At 40.7% G+C, this 20,133-nt stretch overlaps 1 protein-coding gene across 5 annotated transcripts in view; it reads right to left on the reverse strand.

Moving 5' to 3' along the window:
• The window catches only part of brinp2 (BMP/retinoic acid inducible neural specific 2), a 179,298-nt gene that overhangs the window by 89,131 nt on the left and 70,034 nt on the right, over positions 1-20,133 (reverse strand). For all 5 annotated transcript variants that reach the window (XM_043700021.2, XM_043700020.2, XM_043700019.2 and 2 more), the window contains 2 exons: positions 4,799-4,989; positions 732-910 (listed from right to left, as the gene is read on the reverse strand). In XM_043700021.2, the coding sequence (XP_043555956.2) occupies positions 732-910; positions 4,799-4,989 (370 nt within the window). The remainder of the gene's footprint in view (positions 1-731; positions 911-4,798; positions 4,990-20,133) is intronic.

Below are 20,133 nucleotides of genomic sequence, written 5' to 3' on the forward strand. Positions count from 1 at the left end.
ATGGTGCTGTCATTTTAAAAAGGTTAGTTTGTCCTTGGAGTTTTGGAAGAGAAGTCGTAAAGGCAAAGATGCCAAGGAGTCTAGTGAGTAACAGTTAAACAATGGAAGGGAAGCGGAGTGACCATTTCTCCCAGTTCAGGTGTTTTCTAGTTTTTTTTTAGCTGTAGCAGTCACAAGATGTTGGAGTCTAGAAGTGTTGCAAGCCTCAGTAAAGGATTCCTCTGACTTTGTCTGAAATCTCTCTGTGGACGTTGCTCCCTCTTACCTGTAAGAACCTGTGTTTGAATTTCCCTTTTTTGCCTGGGTGTTTGTTGACGGAATGTTACTGCATTGGAAGTTTTCCAATGGTTAAGATATTCTAATGCCCACTTTCTTTTGTGTGTGTTTCAAGTGTAGTATTTAAATAAATTCTTAAAACCAAGAGGTTTGACCAGCTGCATCACACCTGGAATATCCACTTCACATCTGTCTTTAAAATAAGAAAATGTTAGGGTCTAGGCTACCTTCTTAACATATTTTAAGGTGGTCTGGCCTGGTATATAACAGTAACATAAGGAGGGCATGGTGACTTCAGCTGATAATGGTTGTGTGGGAGAAACAAATGTACTGATTGGAATTGAATTAAGCCTTGTGGAGAAGACAGGTACCACATGAAGGATAACCTGCTAAAATAAACTGCGGTAAAGGGACAGCAGTGGCAAAGGAAGAGGTATAAGAGTGGGAATGATTACCTTAATTGCTGAAGAGGCGATCTGGATCTCGTGAAGCTTGCGTAATGTGGTCTCTCGGTCAATGAAATAGGATGCAGCCAGTTTATGAAGCGTTTCCAAACTGACAGCAGAATTATTGTTGAGATCAGTCTTCTTATTTAACTTCTGTTTGTCCACAAATATGGTGAGTGATTCTTCTCCTGCACAGAGAGCGAGTGATTAGCAGTCAGGCTATAATTCTGCTCCGCCAATAAAATGCAAAGCGCAGGGTAATTGTATGAGGCAGAAAGGCAACAACATATATTGCTACATTATCCCTGGAATTGAAAATAAAAGCATGAATGCATTCATCTCAAAGGAATTGAGCCTTGATGCGTGTTTTGGGGGCAAGTGTCACTGTTTATCTCTCTCTATTCTTAATCACTCTCTATCCTTATGGTCATAAGTATACATGCAAATAGATTGCACTCACAACTTATGTCCCAATATTTCTAATGAGCCTCTTCAAACATGTTATGACACACATCTGGAGCAGTTAAGATTTGAACCCAACTCTCCTCACCCAGGGGTGGGGACACTACCACTGAGATCCCCTTCTAGCTTCTGTTCAATCAAAATTATCAAAATACTAGTACCTGTGGTTAGTTCTACTGCTTGGATAAGAGGTGTGTACATTTGTTGATTTTCTCTACACAACAGCATCACCATAACTGACCATTACATATAGCATAATGCAACCTGGGAGAGAACTAAAAACGAGGACAGTGAAATTCTCAGTAAAATGTTACTGTATTTTAAAAACCAAACATGTGGGAAACATCCTTCCCCAGTCTCATATGGGTGCTCCAACCAAAATGCTAACCTTTCATTACTTCAGACTTCAAACTGATCTCCAGCAACCTTTCAGCATTGTCTGATTGATCTAATACTTCCAGAGACTGCAGTTCTTAACTTCATTCAATCAATTTGAATGTACATACTGTGATGTGATGGAATAATGAACTTAATGACCTGAAAATAATATTCTTTTTTCTTTCCTCCTGACACTCCGATACTCCAGTCAAACATGTATATCTCATCCCTTCTCAGAGACTCATAGTAGGAGGCTTTCAATATTTATAACTATCCCATTTTACTCCAACCTCTAACCATTGAAGTTCATCCTTCAAAAGCTTCAGTACTCACTACTTCAGTACTATGTCTGTACTCACTCTCTGCTATCTTCCGCTCTCCACAACTGTCCATTTCATCCTTTGCTTTTGTAGACACCTAGCTCACTATATTTCTGTTCAAAAATAAGATGACTTTTGTCATTGAAATACTAGAAATGCAAAGAGAATCCGTTTTTCCTTCCACCAGTAAGTAATTTTCGTAAGATAATTAACACCACCAGTCTCCACACCAACTGTATTTGCTATAAAAGGGAATTGTTTATTTTATATTCTGTGTGTGAGGATTGACGTGGGAAAGAGAATGCACATTTAGTTCATGTAAGGTTGAGTAAAGAACTTAACATTACGATATTCTGACAACTATAATGGTGTGGTTAGAGAGAGGCTAATGTGCGCCTCCTATTTTGAGCCGCTGAGAAGGGGTGAGATGTGCAAGTCCCTATATTGGAGGTGCTGGGTACAGGCCTCTTGACTCAAAGATCTTGGGCAGTGAGGAAGGAACATCTTTGATTAAAGTGGCTTGAATTCAACAGTGAATCAGATAATATGGTTAGGTCACAGCAGTCTGCGAATCTAAGTGGCTTCAGTTGCAGCTAAGTATAGTGCTCCTCATAATTTAAATCCAGTTTATAAAATCTATTGATTCCACTCTGAGATGCCAATGAAAGAATACACCCAACACAGATTTGTAACATTTCCTTAAGTAGATAAAGAATAAGGAGATCAGAGAAGCAACAGAGAATAGAATATCAGTGAAACAAGCCCCAATATTTACTGGGTCGGGGTCACAAAACAGGAAGAGCAGTCATGGTCGGAAGTTGAGAACCTCACATTTCCTGGTTCTAACCTAGTTTTAGCTCCATGTCTTGAGGTTCAAGTTTCTCCGGATTTCCCAGCTCAATAGTCAAGCTAATAGACAGAAATGGCAGCTTCTCTGATGGTACAAAGCTCGGAGGCTACAGTGGAAGAGCGTGTAGGTTGATGGGATGATTACAATTGAGTATGGGGGGGTGTTGCAGAGGCCATGTGTGGACAATTCTAAATGTTCCTGCTTTCCCCTGGCCCACAGGCAGTGCCATACAGTTACTTACCTAAGGGTACAGCCTCTCTTGTATCTTTTTAACTCCCTGGCTCCTCAAGTCCTGGGAAACACAGACAACTGAACAAAACTAAAAATCCCCTTAGAATGAAGGCACTCAACTTCCACACAAGGTTTCAACGGCAAACTCCCCACCATCTCTCTCCCACCTCCACCTCCTCCCCTAGTTGCTTGTTAAAATGTGTAATGGTTCACCCAACCCAATGTATCTGTTTTGGGAAGAGAGTAAGAATAAATGTAAGATACATGATTTTTTAATTGGCACTTTTCTTTGCCTGAACATATACATTATCATCTGTGATTACAAGATAATATCTGTGTTTAATTTAGACTAAATGGACCAGGTATCATAACTAAAATAATGGACTGTGAGGATTAAATGCATGGTTCTCTGTTATTACTGGCAAATCACCTGGGTTACTCAAGCTAAATGTTTAAATGTAGCATATTTCTGTTCTCCTGAGGCCACGTCCTAAGGAATTTAATTGGTGTCATCCCAATCTTACAGGAAGTGTACAGGGAAATAATATCTCCATTCTGCACATGACAGTAACAACTTCAACTAATCCTGGAGACTCCCGCAGTTATGAGCAACAGGAAGATTCCAGGACGTGAGTTATTTACAATTAACGCATCATGGGAAGCATGTCATTTCATCAATATCAAAAAAATCTCCTTTGTTTTAAGACAATTTTGAGAAGATAGTCATGTCATGGTTAATTAAATCATGATTAGTACTTTGGCCAAAAACAAATAGTAACACAGGAACTGAACGCCGTGCTTTTGTCTTAGTTGCAAAAAGATCTATGTTAAATGTTTAGACAGGTTAAGCTGTTTAAATTTTGACAATAAAGGTAAACTAAGGTTTGAGGAGATATTAAGTTGCATCTTAGTTTTCCAGAAGTGAAAAGCATTAGGAATTTGATGATAACTACATCCTTCTCATTTGTGTAATTTATGGAAGTAAACCAGCTAATGGTCTAAAACTGTGCGTGATCTCAAGGATGAACTTCCACCTGTCTTTTAATGGAAAATTCTTCTGTGATATTTCAATAATTGCTCAAAGGAATAATAGTGCTCTGCTTCAGTGCCACCCTTTTGGTTATTCGATTAGATTCCCTACAGTGTGGAAACAGGCCCTTCAGCCCAACTAGTCCACACCGACCCTCCAAAGAGTAATCCACCCAGACCCATTCCCCCTAACTAATGCACCTAACTCTTCGGGCAATTTAGTGTGGCCAATTCACCTAACATGCACATCTTTGGACTGTGGGAGGAAACGCACGCAGACACGGGGAGAACGTGCAAACTCTACACAGATAGTCACTCGAGGCTGGAATCGAACCCGGGTCCATGGCGCTGTGAGGCAGCAGTGTTAACCACTGAACCACCGTGCCACCCCATTATCGAGAGACTGAACAGAAATAAGTGAACCTCAGATAGGTGAGGACACAAGGTTTGCTTATAAAGGGTGACTGGCAACACAGAACTGAGGAGATAATCGAACACATTACTTTGCCAATTATCAAAATTAAATTCTCAAACCAGCAGTTCAGATCCACATCTCCTGATGGGAAAAACGGAGTCTCTGAAGAAACACCTGGGAGGCACGGCAATGTCTCAAATCCAATGGAAGTTAAAGAGTACAATGATCAAAATGCTACAGGAATAAAAATAGGAAGTCTCTCCTCAGATATTATACATGATAATGCAGCAAGGCACAGCCCTCTGTCCAATACAGTAAAATGGTCAAATTTGTTCACCATTGCAGCAGTGGTTTGGGGGGATATTTTGAATTGGGATTTGCAGTGTTTTACCTCCAAGTGTTCCGGATTGTAGAAAATGCGTGCCATATTTCTTGATCAAGTTGTCGATTATCTGTTGCGGACTTGGTCTCCGTCCCAACAACCGTATATTCTTGATAAACTCTGGAGCTAGAGGTAAATCTGAGCCCAGAAATTCTCTTCTTTCCACTGCCAGATTATTCACCTTCCATCGACCAAACTCTCTGTGAACAGAAGCACATGGATTACAGAAGGGAATGAACCAACCCAATCTGTTCATGAGAGATTATTGACAGTAAAACATTGTAATCTTGACCATATATGTTTCGTAGGTTGAACAGATGTGCACATATACCAATCTATTAAAATTTAAGGAAGAAATATTTGAATCGAGTGTTTGATCTCAGAGTGGCAATGAATTGTAGATGGGAGAGATTTGTGTATAGAAAAACTTGTCCTCTTGTTCCTTGCTATGTCATAGCCCAATTCAGTGACTGAAGTAATAATTTCTTGAATCTTGCTGTCAAGGATGTTGGGGTGGTAGCTGTGTGCTGATGCATGAAGTAATGGTTCTGAAAAGGATTGTGTCGAGCTGAATTGAGTGCCACCCTACCCCACCTAGACTTCGGACAGAGAAACAATTTTTCTCGCATGATGTTTTGATGTTCTAGCTGTCATATATCTGCCTTCTGATTGCTGTAATCATGCCTGACTGGTTAATTGTGCCTATAGCTACCCTACAATAAAACTTACCTTGCTATGTACGACAATTGCCTCTTCCTGTTAAGATTTTGGGGTGCTCTATCCTCTGCCACTAATAATTAGATAGACCCTAAGACTCAGAGCAGAAAGGAGGGTCGGTGGCAGTGAACTGCTCTGGCCTCAAGCCATCAGTGTAGCTAACCAGATAAATAGCCTGCTAACAGCACTGATATCCAAGAATACGGCATACACTGCATTTAAATGTAGGTTCCTTGTAGACTTCAGCAGAAAGTTGCTTTCCCTGTTGCAGCATGAATCCATTGACAAGATGAACAAGGAGACCTATAGTGGTGAGGGTCAAAAATAGTGAATCTACACATCCGGATGTCACAATCTGGAGACATGCAATCCTTGAGATCTACCTTCAACGTAATGACAGAGAAATGTCTTGCATTATTTCAACTGTGAAGGGAGCACTGAAAATCGAGCCCCACTATTCCATGAGTCATTAGAAATGCATAAATAACTACTGAATCCCGAAAATAGTTAATTTACCTGACTTTGACCACTACCTATAATAAAAGAAACTCCCACCAGGTTTCCACCAATAAACAAGTAAGCAGATTTTAAAATCTTAATTACAAACAAACCTATCCTTTAACTACAACCATGCAAACTTAAACCATACCCACTTTCAATCCATTCATGCAAACACTCATTCTCAAAACAATTCAGTGATTTCTGCGCAAGTATATGGAAACAGAGACAAAAATGTGGATCAAGAATCCAAATCACATGTATGGAATGAGGCACCTTTCTTTCAGTTTTTTTTTTTGATTTTTGGTGATGATGTCATGTTATTGTCGTCCACCAGACAATATAAAAGTCAGTGGCCAGTTAACTGGACTTAGGCCTTTCCTTGAGATGGATGTCCTTCTGTTCAGAGTCTTTAGGAGTTAATAATGTTCTACCTCACGGAAGGTGAGACGGAGACAGACCTGACTTGGCTTGCAAGCTCATTTGGAGGTCTGACTCCAATGCCCCCTCAGCTCTGTGGCAAATTGTAACTTATCTTATCAAACGCTAGTGCTGTGGTGCAAAGATGCCTAGCACTGTCTAGTTGCACACAAGTATCAAATCCAGTGTCTTCAAAAGTTGTGTGATCTGTGTAACACCAAAAAAACAACTGGGAGCTTCTGTTCAGCACGGCACTGTCCAAACGTCAATTTTCTCAATTTATATTTCAAATGTAATAAATCTAATCCTTTTCTTTGATCTATTTTTAACTTTTGCCTGCTGCCCCCTACTCTCCCCCTCCCCCCCCCCCCCCCCAACTAGTACACTACCATGCTACTAAACCCGGTTTCCCCTCCAAAGTACAAAAGATAAGGATATAGGAACTGAAGTAGGCCATTCAACTTGCTAAACCTACCTCACCACTCAATATGATCATGGCAGACTAAACACTTCAATGCCTTTTACCCAAGTCTAGATTAGAAAAGCACAGCAGGTTAGGTAGCATCCGAGGAGCAGGAAAATCGATGTTTCAGGCAAAACGTCAGGAATACAGGCAGGGTGCCTGCAAAGTGGAGAGATAAATGAGAGGGGGGTGGGGGTGGGGAGAAAGTAGCATAGAGTACAATAGGTGAATAGGGGTGGGGATGGAGGTGATAGGTCAGAGAGGGGGGTGGGGAAAGGTAGCAAAGAGTACAATGGGTGAATGGGGGTGGGAATGAAGGTGATAGGTCAGAGAGGAGAGTGGCCCAAACCAACCCCATAACTCTCTATACCATTAGAAATCAGAAACCTGTCAATCTCTACACTAAACATACTCAAAATCTGAACTTCCACAGCCCTTTGTGGCCAAACATTCCAAAGATCCACAATCCTCTGAATAAAATGAAATGCCCCTCATTTTGGACCTATGTGGCATTTCTTTTACTTTTCAATAATGCCCACTGGCTCTAGACTCCCCGAACGGGGGGAGGATTTTACCTGTACCTGGTCTGTCCCTTTCTTTAAGCACTTTATAAGTTTCAATGAGATCACTTCTCATTCTTTGGAACTCTAGAGAGCTCAGGCCCAGTTTGTCTAACCTCTCTTCATAGGACCTTCCCACCATTCTGGGAACAGTATCTAGTAAACCTTCACTACACTCCCTCAGTGTAAATAATAACTTTCCTGAGGTAAGGAGACTACAGTAATCCAAGCACCATCTAATGAAGTAGCCACAAACAAGACTTTACTGCTGTAGTCAAATCCTCTTCCAATAAAGGCAACATTCCATTTGCTGCGCTTGCACATTAATCTTCCGTGACTTACTGACAGGGGCACCTACGTCCCTTTGTACACTTTCCTCCTTCTTATCATCTCAGAAACACTCTGCATATCTGGTTCTTCTACCCAAATAAATAACTACACATTTTTCTATACAACATTCTATCTGCCATAATTGTGCACATTCTCCAGGCCTGTCCAAATCCTCTTGATGTTGTTTTACATCTTTCTGAACACATATTCCTGCTTAACCTTCTTTCATCCACAGATTCGGATTTACTCCCCCATCTACAAATCATTATGTTCCGTGAAAAGCTGGACCACAGTACTGATCCTTGCCCTGCCCCACCAGTCACCACACGAGAATGACCCATTTAGTCCTACTCTCTGTTTTCTATCTGCTGGCCAATCGATGATCCATGCCAGTTCTTTATCTCTTATCCCATGTGCTTTAATTTTCTAACCAGCCTCCTCTGGGCGACTTTATCAAAAGCCTTCTGAAAATCTAAGTTTATTACATCCATTGGCTCTCCTTCTTCAAGTTTGTTTGTAACATCTTCAAAAACTCTGAAAGGTTCATCAAAGACAATTTCCCATGTGCAAATCCATGCTGATTGTACCCTAGTCATTCATTACGATGCAAGTATCCATTTACCCCTTCTTTTATAATAGATTCTAGCATTTTTATTAATTTTGATGTAAGACTAACATATCCATGGTTTCCTGTTTGTTTCTTCTCTCCCTCCCTTCTTAAATAGCAAGGTGACATTTGCTAGCTTCGAATACACACGCATCATTGCAGAATCTACAGAATTTTGAAAGGTGGATCAATGGTTTGCATTGCTGCCTCACAGTACCAGGGGCCCAGGTTCAATTTCAGTGTTGGGCGACTGTGTGGAGTTTGCACATTCTCCCTGTGTCTGCATGGGTTTCCTCCTACAGCCCAATGATGTGCAGGTCAGGTGGATTGGCCATGCTAAGTTGCTCATCGTGTTAGGTGCATTAGTCAGAGGGAAATGGGTCTGGGTGGATTACTCTTCGGAGGGTTAGTATGGACTTGTTGGGCCAAAGGGCCTGTTTTCACACTGAAAGGAAGTCTAATCTAATGTATCAACTACCTCCAAAGCTGCCACCACCTCCAACATTCTGGGATGTAGATGATCAGGCCATGGGAATTTATCACCATTCAGCCCCATTAATTTTGCCAGTACTAATTTCTTACTAATGCTAATTTCCTTCGACCCCTCATTCTCCCAAGCTACTTGGATCTCTATTTCTGGTAGATTTCTTGCATCTTCCTCAGCAGGAATAGACTCAAAGTCGTCCTTTAATTTCTCTGCCATTTCTCTCTCCCCCACTGTCAATTCTCTTTGATTGCCTGAAATAAATGAAAAGGTTCTCGAGTTTTAAGAGCAAAAATAACTCTAAACAGTATTTTGTCAATTCAGTCAGCTACAGAAAAACTAAAGAGATGTCTTGTCGTGTGTGAAGTGTAGGACAGCAGAGAGACATAATTGAATAATGGCCACTAAAGTGCAGTTGCAGAAGGGACAGAATGGATGTGAATGGAAAACACAAGGCAGATGCGTGTGGTATATTGTGGCCACAGTTCTCCTGGCAGGAATAGCTAAAAGCAGCATCAGTATCTATTTGAGCTATGTAGGATGTGACGTTATTCAGATTATCAGTGAATGTTGAGTAAGAGGGGGCTCACATATATTACAAAATGTGCTGATATCAGGCAAAATGATAATCAACTAATCCGATAAGAGGAGTGATAGTCAGAATTCACTGAATAATTCAGAAGCATGTTGGACGTCCAGTGACTTTTCAACTCAGAGCCACAATCCTCCAAATGAGCTTTCGATCAACCCATACCCTTTTGCAGACACAGCAACCCAGCCCACTGTCGTAATGACAGGCATAAGCCCTCAAAGCATGTAAATCTTTTGTCAAGCACATTAGTTTTGTCTCTAATTCCTGGTAAAATCTTGAGTGTCTATTGACAGAATTGTACTGCAGATTGAAAAATTGGATTGCCTGCAGGTCCAATAAGGTTCGGTCAACAGACTAGTTAAGAACAACAGCTGTTTACCATTGTGCATTCAGTAAGTATATGGCAATCGAGTTTGCTTTTGCTGTCTGAAAAGGTGAAAGTGATTTATTTCTTTAGATTTAACTCAGAAGGCTTTTATTAAAGCGTATTGCTTTTCCATACACGAATAATTCACAAGGGATCTATACAAATATCCAAGACTGCTTGTGATATATTCTACTGTTTTGGGGAACGAGCTGACTAGTTATTTGAAATTATGAGATATTGTTGCAATTTTCTCAAGTACACTGGAACAGGATAATCAGATAATAGCGAATCTATACCTTCCTGTTATTCAACATCCTCTTAATCATGCTCTTTGATACTTTCACCCAAGAACCACCCCACTCCTTTCTTGTGACCCACACCCAGTGACAAGAAGACAGCAGAAGGCTTAACATTTTGCTGCTGCAAATAGTGGGTCTCAGCCGGTAATCTTTCAGAGCCAGAAAGTGTCAAGGCAGTGTCAAGGCCTGTGATAGGCTGAGAAATTTGCCTTTGCTTTGCACGTCAACTATTGATGACCTGATAGCTTGAATTTACTTGGCAGCAGAAGTGGCATGTGAGTCATCACCTCTCTTTGGGGAAAACCATGGAGCATCGTGGCCCTTGAATTTAACTAACAAAGATTTGTGTATTTAATCCTGAACCAAATAGTAATTAATGCATTTAAGAGTTATTTACTCACTCATATTCCTAGTTTTTGCTGCAGTTTCCCATGTGCTCCATAATCCAGTTTGACCTTAAATATAGATTTTAACCATCTTAGCCTTAAACCTCTTGTATGCCTGACAATGTAAGAGCCTTTGATTGTACAGCAGGAAGTAACTTTGAAGCAGTTGGTTCAAATGAGATAATCATCATCTCTTCAGATGCAAAATTCTGCATGAGAAAAGGAGTGAAAAGGTACATCTCCTGGATCATGGGAGACAAGTACCACATGTAGGAGCTGCAGTTGATGGAAGATGGTTTCATATTGTACAAGAACAAAGTAGAACTTCTTTCAAATCACAACTGTTCACCCCTTGGCTTCATAATCACCATGAACTACACAATGTTCAAAAAGAACAGTACCTTGAATGGATGAAAGAGTAACTATGCTTCAAAAAGGACATCTTACTCTGAGCATCAACAACATCAGTGTTCCATAAAGTTAAACTGTCTTGTAATGAGATATTGTAGCCTTCCAATAAGAAACAATTGTCACACCATGTAGGATTCACAGAAGGATTGATTCCTAACAAGCTGTTTGACAGGAAGACTTCTCTCTACCTCCCCAGTCACTTCACCCACCAACAATCTTGTGTTGCTTATCTTCACTCAAACCATTCAAATTTTGAGAGCTCCATGGTTGACCTGGCTGTTTTCTCACATGTATCAGCCGAAAGAACTGAATAAATGTGAGGTATAATTTATTTCTCAAGAATGCCTTTGCTGGTTTCATCAATTTCCACAGAAATGTGTGAATATAGCATTGAAATCCCAATTTCTATTCAAAGCCACACATCTGCTTGAAGAAATGAATGGAACAAGATACAATTCTTTACACTTTAAACGTGTCAGCAGAGAAAATCAACCCTCGGGCCCTCCAAATGAACAGATGGATTTTTATTGCAACTTGCAGAGTGGAGGAAAAGAGGATGTGACAGTCATTACACAAGTTCCAAAAAAATAATTAAATGCTAAGCATGAGCCCAAAGACGGTCTTTGCTGATGCAAAGCTTAGGGCTTTTCTTCTGTAACCTGTACACAACATATAGCAAGTACTGAGTAAGCAAGTTGAAAATTAAGTTACATTAAACTTAATTAGTAAAACACTAAATTGATAATAGGCTGCAAGATGCTGCCTAACTCCAAATTCAATTCTTCTTTGAAATGGTCCATGAATATATTCATAAAATGAATTCATGTCTTTAGCCCTGCAAAACAATTCAAAACAATTTTGGACAGTAGACAAAAGGTTTACATTGCGTGGCTTTTTTTCTTTTTAATTGGCTTGAAAGCTGTTCTAATTATGAGTTTGGGAGTTATATCTTGCACAATGCAATGAAAATTCAGCATATTAAGATCATTTTGCTCTGAGCTACTTTATATACAGTTGTTTTATGTTTAATCAAGCCATTTCTAGGAAAAAAATACAAAGAGATTGCACATTGATGTGGCTCCAATGGCCACTCCAAAATCTTATGACTCGTAGGGGAATGGAATAAAGGGCACCTTCATTTTTGAAATGGTTTGTTGTCTTGCTTATGGAGAGCAATTTATGAATATGTGTTTACAATACAATGCCCCTGATTTACAGTTTTTACCATAATTAAAGAAAAACTTGAAAATCAAATAATTGCTGCAGGTGAAATATTTCACAGAGACACAAAATAAAATCAGTATGAATTACAATGTGAATGAATGCTCTACACTTGGATGCTAGAGAATTGCAGGAATCATATTTTGCCCCTGATAAGTCACATGGCTTAACACAGTGAAATGTTACTCTCAGTTCCAGGAGATATTTGTTCTACCATTTGTTCACGTCAGTGTGTCAGCCCCAATTCTGGCTGATATTTCCACTATTATTTGTCAACACAAGGAAACATTCCTTCTTGAGTTTTGCCACATAACAAATTCCTTACTTAATCAAGAAAGAAATGAAAATGCAGGCATTATAGCAGCTGGATTCATTGCTCCATTACTGACAACCGTTCATTAAATCATTGCACTCCTACTGCCTTCGATTGTCCTGCACCTCTGCTCTAACGCACCATCCTACTGCTCAAAAATGGAACATGAGGGGGAACCTAAAGTATGATTGTTGTTATATATCTCAGACCATGGAATCCCCCAACTTGGTCCTGTTTATGGAGCCTCCTCATTTTACTATTTGTCACCTGAAGAGAGATCGAATGAATAATTATTATAGATTCCTATTATATATTCCCCTCTTGTGTGTATTTTCCTATCATAGTTCGCCTGTGTATGAAATTCCCCACTCAAACCCTTCCATCTTGCTAACTTTATCCTGCTTCTCGGAATGTTCTCGCAATCCCATCATTTAACTATGCTGAAACCCATTCTTAAATGGAATATATTCTGTTTGACCTCCTCTCCGTCCGTTTGGAAGTTCTATTTAAAAAAAAAACTTTTGGAAAAGGTTGATCAACCCATTTAACCCATTTATGTTTAATCTTGCCACTTCTAGGAAAAGTATGAGGAGACTGCACATTGATGTGGCTCCAATGGCCACTCCAAAATCTTATGACTCATAGGGGAATGGAATAAAGTACACCTTCATTTTTGAAATGGTCTGTTGTCTGAACAGACAAGTTTTCTTTTGTGAAAATGCAATGTATCTGAGAGATCATCATCTACTTTAGATTTCCAATATTCACTATTATTTTCAAGGATGAGTTCTGATTATGGACCTGCTGACTATCCATTACAAACTATTCCTTTTGCAACACTCAGTTGCATCATATATTTTACCCTCTTAAAGTATGGCCTCTATCTCTTTCAACCACTCAAAATGTCAGTGCACACAATTTCTCTGTTCTAAGCTCCCTCTCCTTGCTAATGTCATTGAAAGTATTGTCACCTACCAAATTCGTGCCTATCTCCTGCAACCTTTTTCTTCATAATATCAATGGCAATTTGGAGTCAGTTTCTAGATATGTCTGATGTCACCCAGTTGTGTATTATTTCATTCCAGCAATCAATCTTTGTGTAGATGGATTATTTAATTTTAGTTTCCTCCAATTGATTGCAGTCCCAGGAAAATTACGTTTCTGCTTTTGGATTCCTACCACATCGTAAGAGCAGTAAGCTGTTGAGTTGTCAAGCCTATTCTGGCATTTAATGAAATCATAGCTTATCTGCAGTGTAGGTCCACCCATTTGCATTGGCTGTTAGTATGCTTACCTACCAAAAGAAAGTGAGTGGACCTCAGATTTTAAATGATAATTGCCAAAACCTTTCCATAGAAATGCACATCTCTCTTTGACCATTTCTGCATGCTGAACAAGACTGTTCATGATCATTGTCTTAATATCAAAGTGACTACTTGATTACACCTCTACAACACTGTCCATTGTTAATTCTCCTCAGCTCAGCTGATCCACTGCAGAATACATACCTTCATCCATATCTCTGTCAACTCTTATGGGTGGGAAATGGTTAACGCATGAACTGTTGATTTCAGTAGTTTAACAAACCATTGAAACAACACAGTAAAGGAGTCATTCTGTCCTGCAGCATCACGTTACTGAAAGATACATCCCCTTGATGGTCATCAGAGGAAAAGACAAGGCCATGAAGGAAAAGGTTGTACATAAACAGAGGGAAATATTTAAAGAAATCAATTGAATTCTTTAACCAATAGGACCATTGGATGTTCCGTCAATATGGGCAGCACAGTGGTTAGCACTGCTGCCTCATAGCGCCAGAGACCCGGGTTCAATTCCCGCCTCAGGCAACTGTCCTGTGGAGTTTGCACATTCTCCCCGTGTCTGCGTGGGTTTCCTCCAGGTGCTCCAGTTTCCTCCCACGGTCCAAAGATGTGCAGGTCAGGCGAATTGGCCACGCTAAATTGCCCGTAGTGTTAGGTGTAGGGGAATGGGTCTGGGTGGGTTGCTCTTCGGAGGGTCAGTGTGGACTTGTTGGGCCAAAGGGCCTGTTTCCACACTGTAAGTAATCTAATCAAAAAATATATATTCAAGTTTGAGACAGGTGGGATTTGAGTCTTTCATGGAATCAAGAGGTTTTGCAGAAAGTAAATAACATCAGTCATTATTCCATTGAATCTCAGGCCAGCTTCCAAGTTACATGTAATTTACCCTTGATCCTATTTCTTACAAAATTTCTCTATAATTTTATTTGTTTCATGTGCACTTGATTCTGGAAAATCATAACTACTCTCTGACCTGACGAGTTCTTGCTCGTCAATGTCACAATTTTAAAATCTCATCATTGTTTTCAGTTCCTCCACGGCCTTGGCTTTTCCTACTTCTATAATCTGCACCAGCCCGACAACAGCTTGAGATTGCTGTGCTCCTCCAATTCTGACCTCTTGTGCACTTCCCACGCCTTTAATTGCCTACGGCCTAAACTTTGGAATTCCCTCCCTAAATCTTTCGACCTCCCTCTCCCACATTGATCAAGGTTCGATCTCCTACTCCTAACATTGTCCTAATTTGCTTTATTCCCAGCTTTATGATGCTCCTGTGATAAATTTTCTGTTGTTTAACTACATTGAAGGTTCAATATGAATACAACATGCTGGACATCGAATCGAGGTTGAGAGGTGACCTGATAGAATATTATTAAATAATGTGAGGTATAGATAGATTTGAAAGTAGTTGTCTTTTCCCTAGGATGGGGAATTTCAAGACTAAGGGGCACATTTTTAAGGTGAGAAGAGAGAGATTTAAAGAAGACATAAGAGGCAAATTGTTTTACACAGAGGGGGTTTGCGTGTGGAATGAGCTTCCTGAGGAAGTTGTGGATGTCGTACACTTAAAATGCTTATAAGATATTTGGAAAGATATAAAATGGGAAATAGTTCGAGGGATATGGCCAACAGCAGGCAGGTGGGTCTAGTTTAGTTTTGGATTATGTTCAGCATAGTTAGGTTGGACCAAAGGGTCTATTTCCATGCTGTATGACTCTATGACTGTGATTTTGAACATCATCGAACATCAATGGGAGAAAAAAACTGGACTGGCCGGAAATTTATTGGACAATTCATTACCACTTGTTTTGTACTATGCTTTTACCATCTTTATCCCAACCAAAATTATGCCATCAAATAAATAAAAAGAAAAACAGAGTTGTGTTAAAACCATGAGTACATTTCAGAGGGAATGACATTAAGGTAGAGAAGACAAACAATGGAAAATTCCAAATACTGAACTGAAATTAAAAATACTTTTGATATGGATAACAGTAAGAGAGTACTGGAGGAACTTTCAAGTTCAGGAAATTATGTTGTGATATATCCAAGCATAGGGGAGAAATAGATTCTAAAGCACAGCTCATGAGACAATCTGCAATTGCATTCACAATAATCTGTGCACAACTAAACTGTAAGAATGCATAGAAGAAAACAGATCGACGTGTTTTTAATACTGATGTCATAAAGTATAGTACTCAAACGATTTGAAGACAGGAAGTGATGGAAGCAGTGGTCTGCTTATGACATAGATAAAGTTTAACCTCTTAATATCAAGTTCAGTCAAGTCACTATCGTCATACCAGACCATAGGGTTGCTCTCTCATTAGAGACAGGTGATTTAACCTGAGGGCCACCACACCTCAGGCAAGGAGGGAGAAGTGGAGAAGGACGGCCCTTCATGGTAACCTCAGCCAGTGTGGAGATTGAACATGGGGATCAGCATCATGCTGCTTCACAAACCACGAGCAGCACAGTGGCTCAGTGGTCAACACTGCTGCCTCACAGCAGTGAGGAGCTGGGTTCGATTCCAACCTTATGTGACTGTGTTGAGTTTGCACGTTCTCCCTGTGTCTGCATGGGTTAGTGCCAGGCGCTTCAGTTTACTTCCATTGTCCAAAGATGTGCAGGTTATGTGGCTTGGCCATACTAAACTGCCCATAATGTTTAGGGGTGTGTAGGTTAGGTGCATTAGCCATGGGCAATATAGGGTTACAGGGAAAGGGTAGAGGGATAAGTCTGGGTGGGATGCTCTTCAGAGTTTTGGTGTGGGTCTGTTGGACTGAATGACCTGTTTCCACACTGTATGGATTCTATTCTATGACATTGGCCAACAAGCCAACTGAGCTAAACCTGCAAATGCTTAATATAGAATCAGAGAATCCTACAGTGCAGAAGAGGCCTGTCAGCCCATCGAGTCTGTACCTCCAAACATATGCTACTACCTTCACAAGTCCCAGTTTCCCCACACTAGAACCTAGCCTTAATATTGTATTGCAGCCCAGCTCTTGTGGTGCAATGGTGGTGCTTTTAATCATGGGCAAGAAAGTCTAGGTACAAGTCCCATCTCAGAATGTGATGACGACATAACACATCCAAACAGATTGATTAGATTTTTGTTTAAATAAAATTCTGGAATTCCCTCCTTCAACTATTTTCATGCACCCCTACCTTAAAAAAAACTATGACCCGTCCGTTAATCCAGTTTTTGGTTACCACCCCTAATTTCTCCCTTTATAGCTCATCCATGATTCTGCATTGGGACGACACTTGAAAGTACTTTCAGTTCTTAATCACTTTTGAATGGAAGGCGCTTGAATTGACAAATTCTCTAACATTTCTGAGGAATGCCAGAGTCTCAAAATTTCCCACAAGAATGTTGAGATTTTCCTTCAATTTATCAATCCCAGCCTGGCCACATCGAAGGGGAATTATTCCATGCACTCCACAAAGTAATGTTATAAAGTGTCATTTTATTGCTGAATTACCTATAAGGACTGATAAAGGCAGCACTGTGTACTGATCGTAACATGTATCCTAGAGGTGGTGCTCATTGAAACAAATCCTATCCAACTGTGTGTGAAGGGTAGGACAATGATAGTCATTTCTTATTTAATTAGCCAAGAAGATGTGGTTAGTCTCTGAGATACCTCAATATGTGTGTTATAGGAACTTACTGTGGGTTTACCTTTACCCCCAAGAGTTGAGGGGCAGAATACCAACATTGTACCAATTTACTCCATTGTCTAAAAGGAGCCATTATTTCAGTAGATTCTGCATGGAATTACATTACTTGATGACATTGCCATCAGTAGTGCAGGCAGTTGATGAATATCAAAGGGAACATTGAAGATTAATTACTGTCTCTTCATACCACCTTAATACATGAAGTATCACTGTATAGTGATATAGGAACAACTTAGAGTCATAGAGATGTACAACATGGAAACAGACCATTCGGTCCAACCCGTCCATGCCAACCAGATATCTCAACCCAATCTAGTCCCACTTGCCAGCACTTGGCCCATATCCCTCCTAACAGTGGTTAGCACTGCTGCCTCACAGCGCCAGAGACCCGGGTTCAGTTCCCGCCTCAGGCGACTGACTGTGTGGAGTTTGCACGTTCTCCCCGTGTCTGCGTGGGTTTCCTCCGGGTGCTCTGGTTTCCTCCCACAGTCCAAAAATGTGCAGGTTAGGTGAATTGGCCATGCTAAATTGCCCGTAGTGTTAGGTAAGGGGTAAATGTAGGGGTATGGGTGGGTTGCGCTTCGGCGGGTCGGTATGGACTTGTTGGGCTGAAGGGCCTGTTTGCACACTGTAATGTAATCTGTAAAACCCTTCCTATTCATTTACACATCCAAATGCCTCTTAAATGTTGCAATTGTACCAGCCTCCACCACTTCCTCTGGCAGCTCATTCCATACCCGTACCACCCTCTGTGTGAAACAGTTGCCCCTTAGGTCTCTTTTATATCTTTCCCCCTCACCCTAAACCTATGCCCTTTAGTTCTGGACTCCCCAACCCCAAGGAAAATACTTTGTCTACTTATCCTATCCATGCCCCTCATGATTTTGTAAACCTCCATAAGGTCACCCCTCAGCCTCCAACGCTCCAGGGAAAACAGCCCCAGCGTGCTCAGCTGCTCCCTATAGCTCAAATCCTCCAACCCTGGCAACATCCTTGTAAATATTTTCTGAACCCTTTCAAGTTTCACAGCATCTTTCTGATAGGAAAGAGACCAGAATTGCATGCAATATTCCAACAGTGGCCTAACCAACGTCCTGTACAGCCGCAACATGACCTCCCAACTCCTGTATTCAATACTCTGACCAATAAAGGAAAGCAGACCAAACGCCACTATCCTATCTACATGTAACTCCACTTTCAAGAAACAGGAAAGGAGAAGTCACCATGCTGGGAGTTTTCTATAGACCTCCGAATAGTCTCAGAGATGTAGAGGAAAGGATAGCAAAGATGATTCTCGATAGGAGTGAGAGAGGCAGGGTAGTTGTCATGGGGGACTTCAACTATCCAAATATTGACTGGGATCACTACAGTACGAGTACTATAGATGGGTCAGCCTTTGTCCAGTGTGTGCAGGAGGGCTTCCTGACACAGTATGTAGACAGGCCTACAAGGGGTGAAGCCACTTTATATTTAGTACTGGATAACGAGCCTGGCCAGGTGTTAGATTTGGAAGTAGGTGAGCACTTTGGAGACAGCGATCACAATTCTGTCAGGTTTACTTTAGTGATGGAAAGGGATAGGTGTACTCCACCAAGCAAGAGTTACAGCTGGGGGAAGGGAAATTACGATGCAATTAGGAAAGATTTAAGAAGTGTAGAATGGGGAAGGAAACTGCAGGGGATGAGCACATTAAAAATGTGGAGCTTATTCAAGGAAAAGCTCCTGTGTGTCCGAGATAAGTATGTACCTGTCAGGCAGGGAGGAAGGTATAGAACACTTGAGCCGTGGTTTACTAAGGAAGTGGGATCCCTGGTCAAGATGAAGAAGAAGGCTTATGTTAGGACAAAATGTGAAAACTCAGTTAGGGCGCTTGAGGGTTACAAGGAAGTCAGGAAAGACCTAAAAAGAGAGCTCAGAAGAGCCAGGAGGAGACATGAGAAGTTGTTGGCGGATAGGATCAGGGTTAACCCTAAGGCTTTCCATAGATATGTTAGGAATAAAAGAATGACGAGAGTTAAATTAGGGCCAATCAAGGATAATAGTGGGAAGTTGTGTGTGGAGCCAGAGGAGATAGGGGAAGCACTAAATAAATATTTTTTGACAGTGTTCATTATAGAAAATGAAAATGTTGGTGAGGAAGATACAGCGATACTAGCATCTAGACTAGAAGAGATTGAGGTTCACAAGGAAGAGGTATTAGAAATACTGCAGAGTATGAAAATAGACAAGTGCCCTGGGCCGGATGGGATCTATCCTCGGATCCTATGGGAAGCAAGGGAAGAGATTGCCGAGCCTTTGGCATTGATTTTCAAATCATCATTGTCTACAGGAATAGTGCCTGAGGACTGGGGGATAGCAAATGTGGTTCCCTTGTTCAAAAAGGGTAGTAGAGACAACCCTGGTAATTACAGACCAATGAGTCTCACTTCAGTTGTTGGTAAAGTGTTGGAAAAGGTTATAAGAGATAGGATTTATAACCATCTAGAAAAGAATAATCTGATCAAGGACAGTCAGCACGGTTTTGTGAAGGGTAGGTCGTGCCTAATGAATCTTATTGACTTTTTTGACAAAGTGACTAAACAGGTAGATGAGAGTAAACCGGTTGATGTGGTGGATATGAATTTCAGCAAGGCATTTGATAAGGTTCCCCACAGTAGACTATTATAC

This window comes from Chiloscyllium plagiosum, unplaced genomic scaffold, assembly GCF_037043375.1.
Source record: "Chiloscyllium plagiosum isolate Xiang-an unplaced genomic scaffold, Cpla_swu_hap1 HiC_scaffold_9, whole genome shotgun sequence".
Taxonomy (NCBI): Eukaryota; Metazoa; Chordata; class Chondrichthyes; order Orectolobiformes; family Hemiscylliidae; genus Chiloscyllium; species Chiloscyllium plagiosum.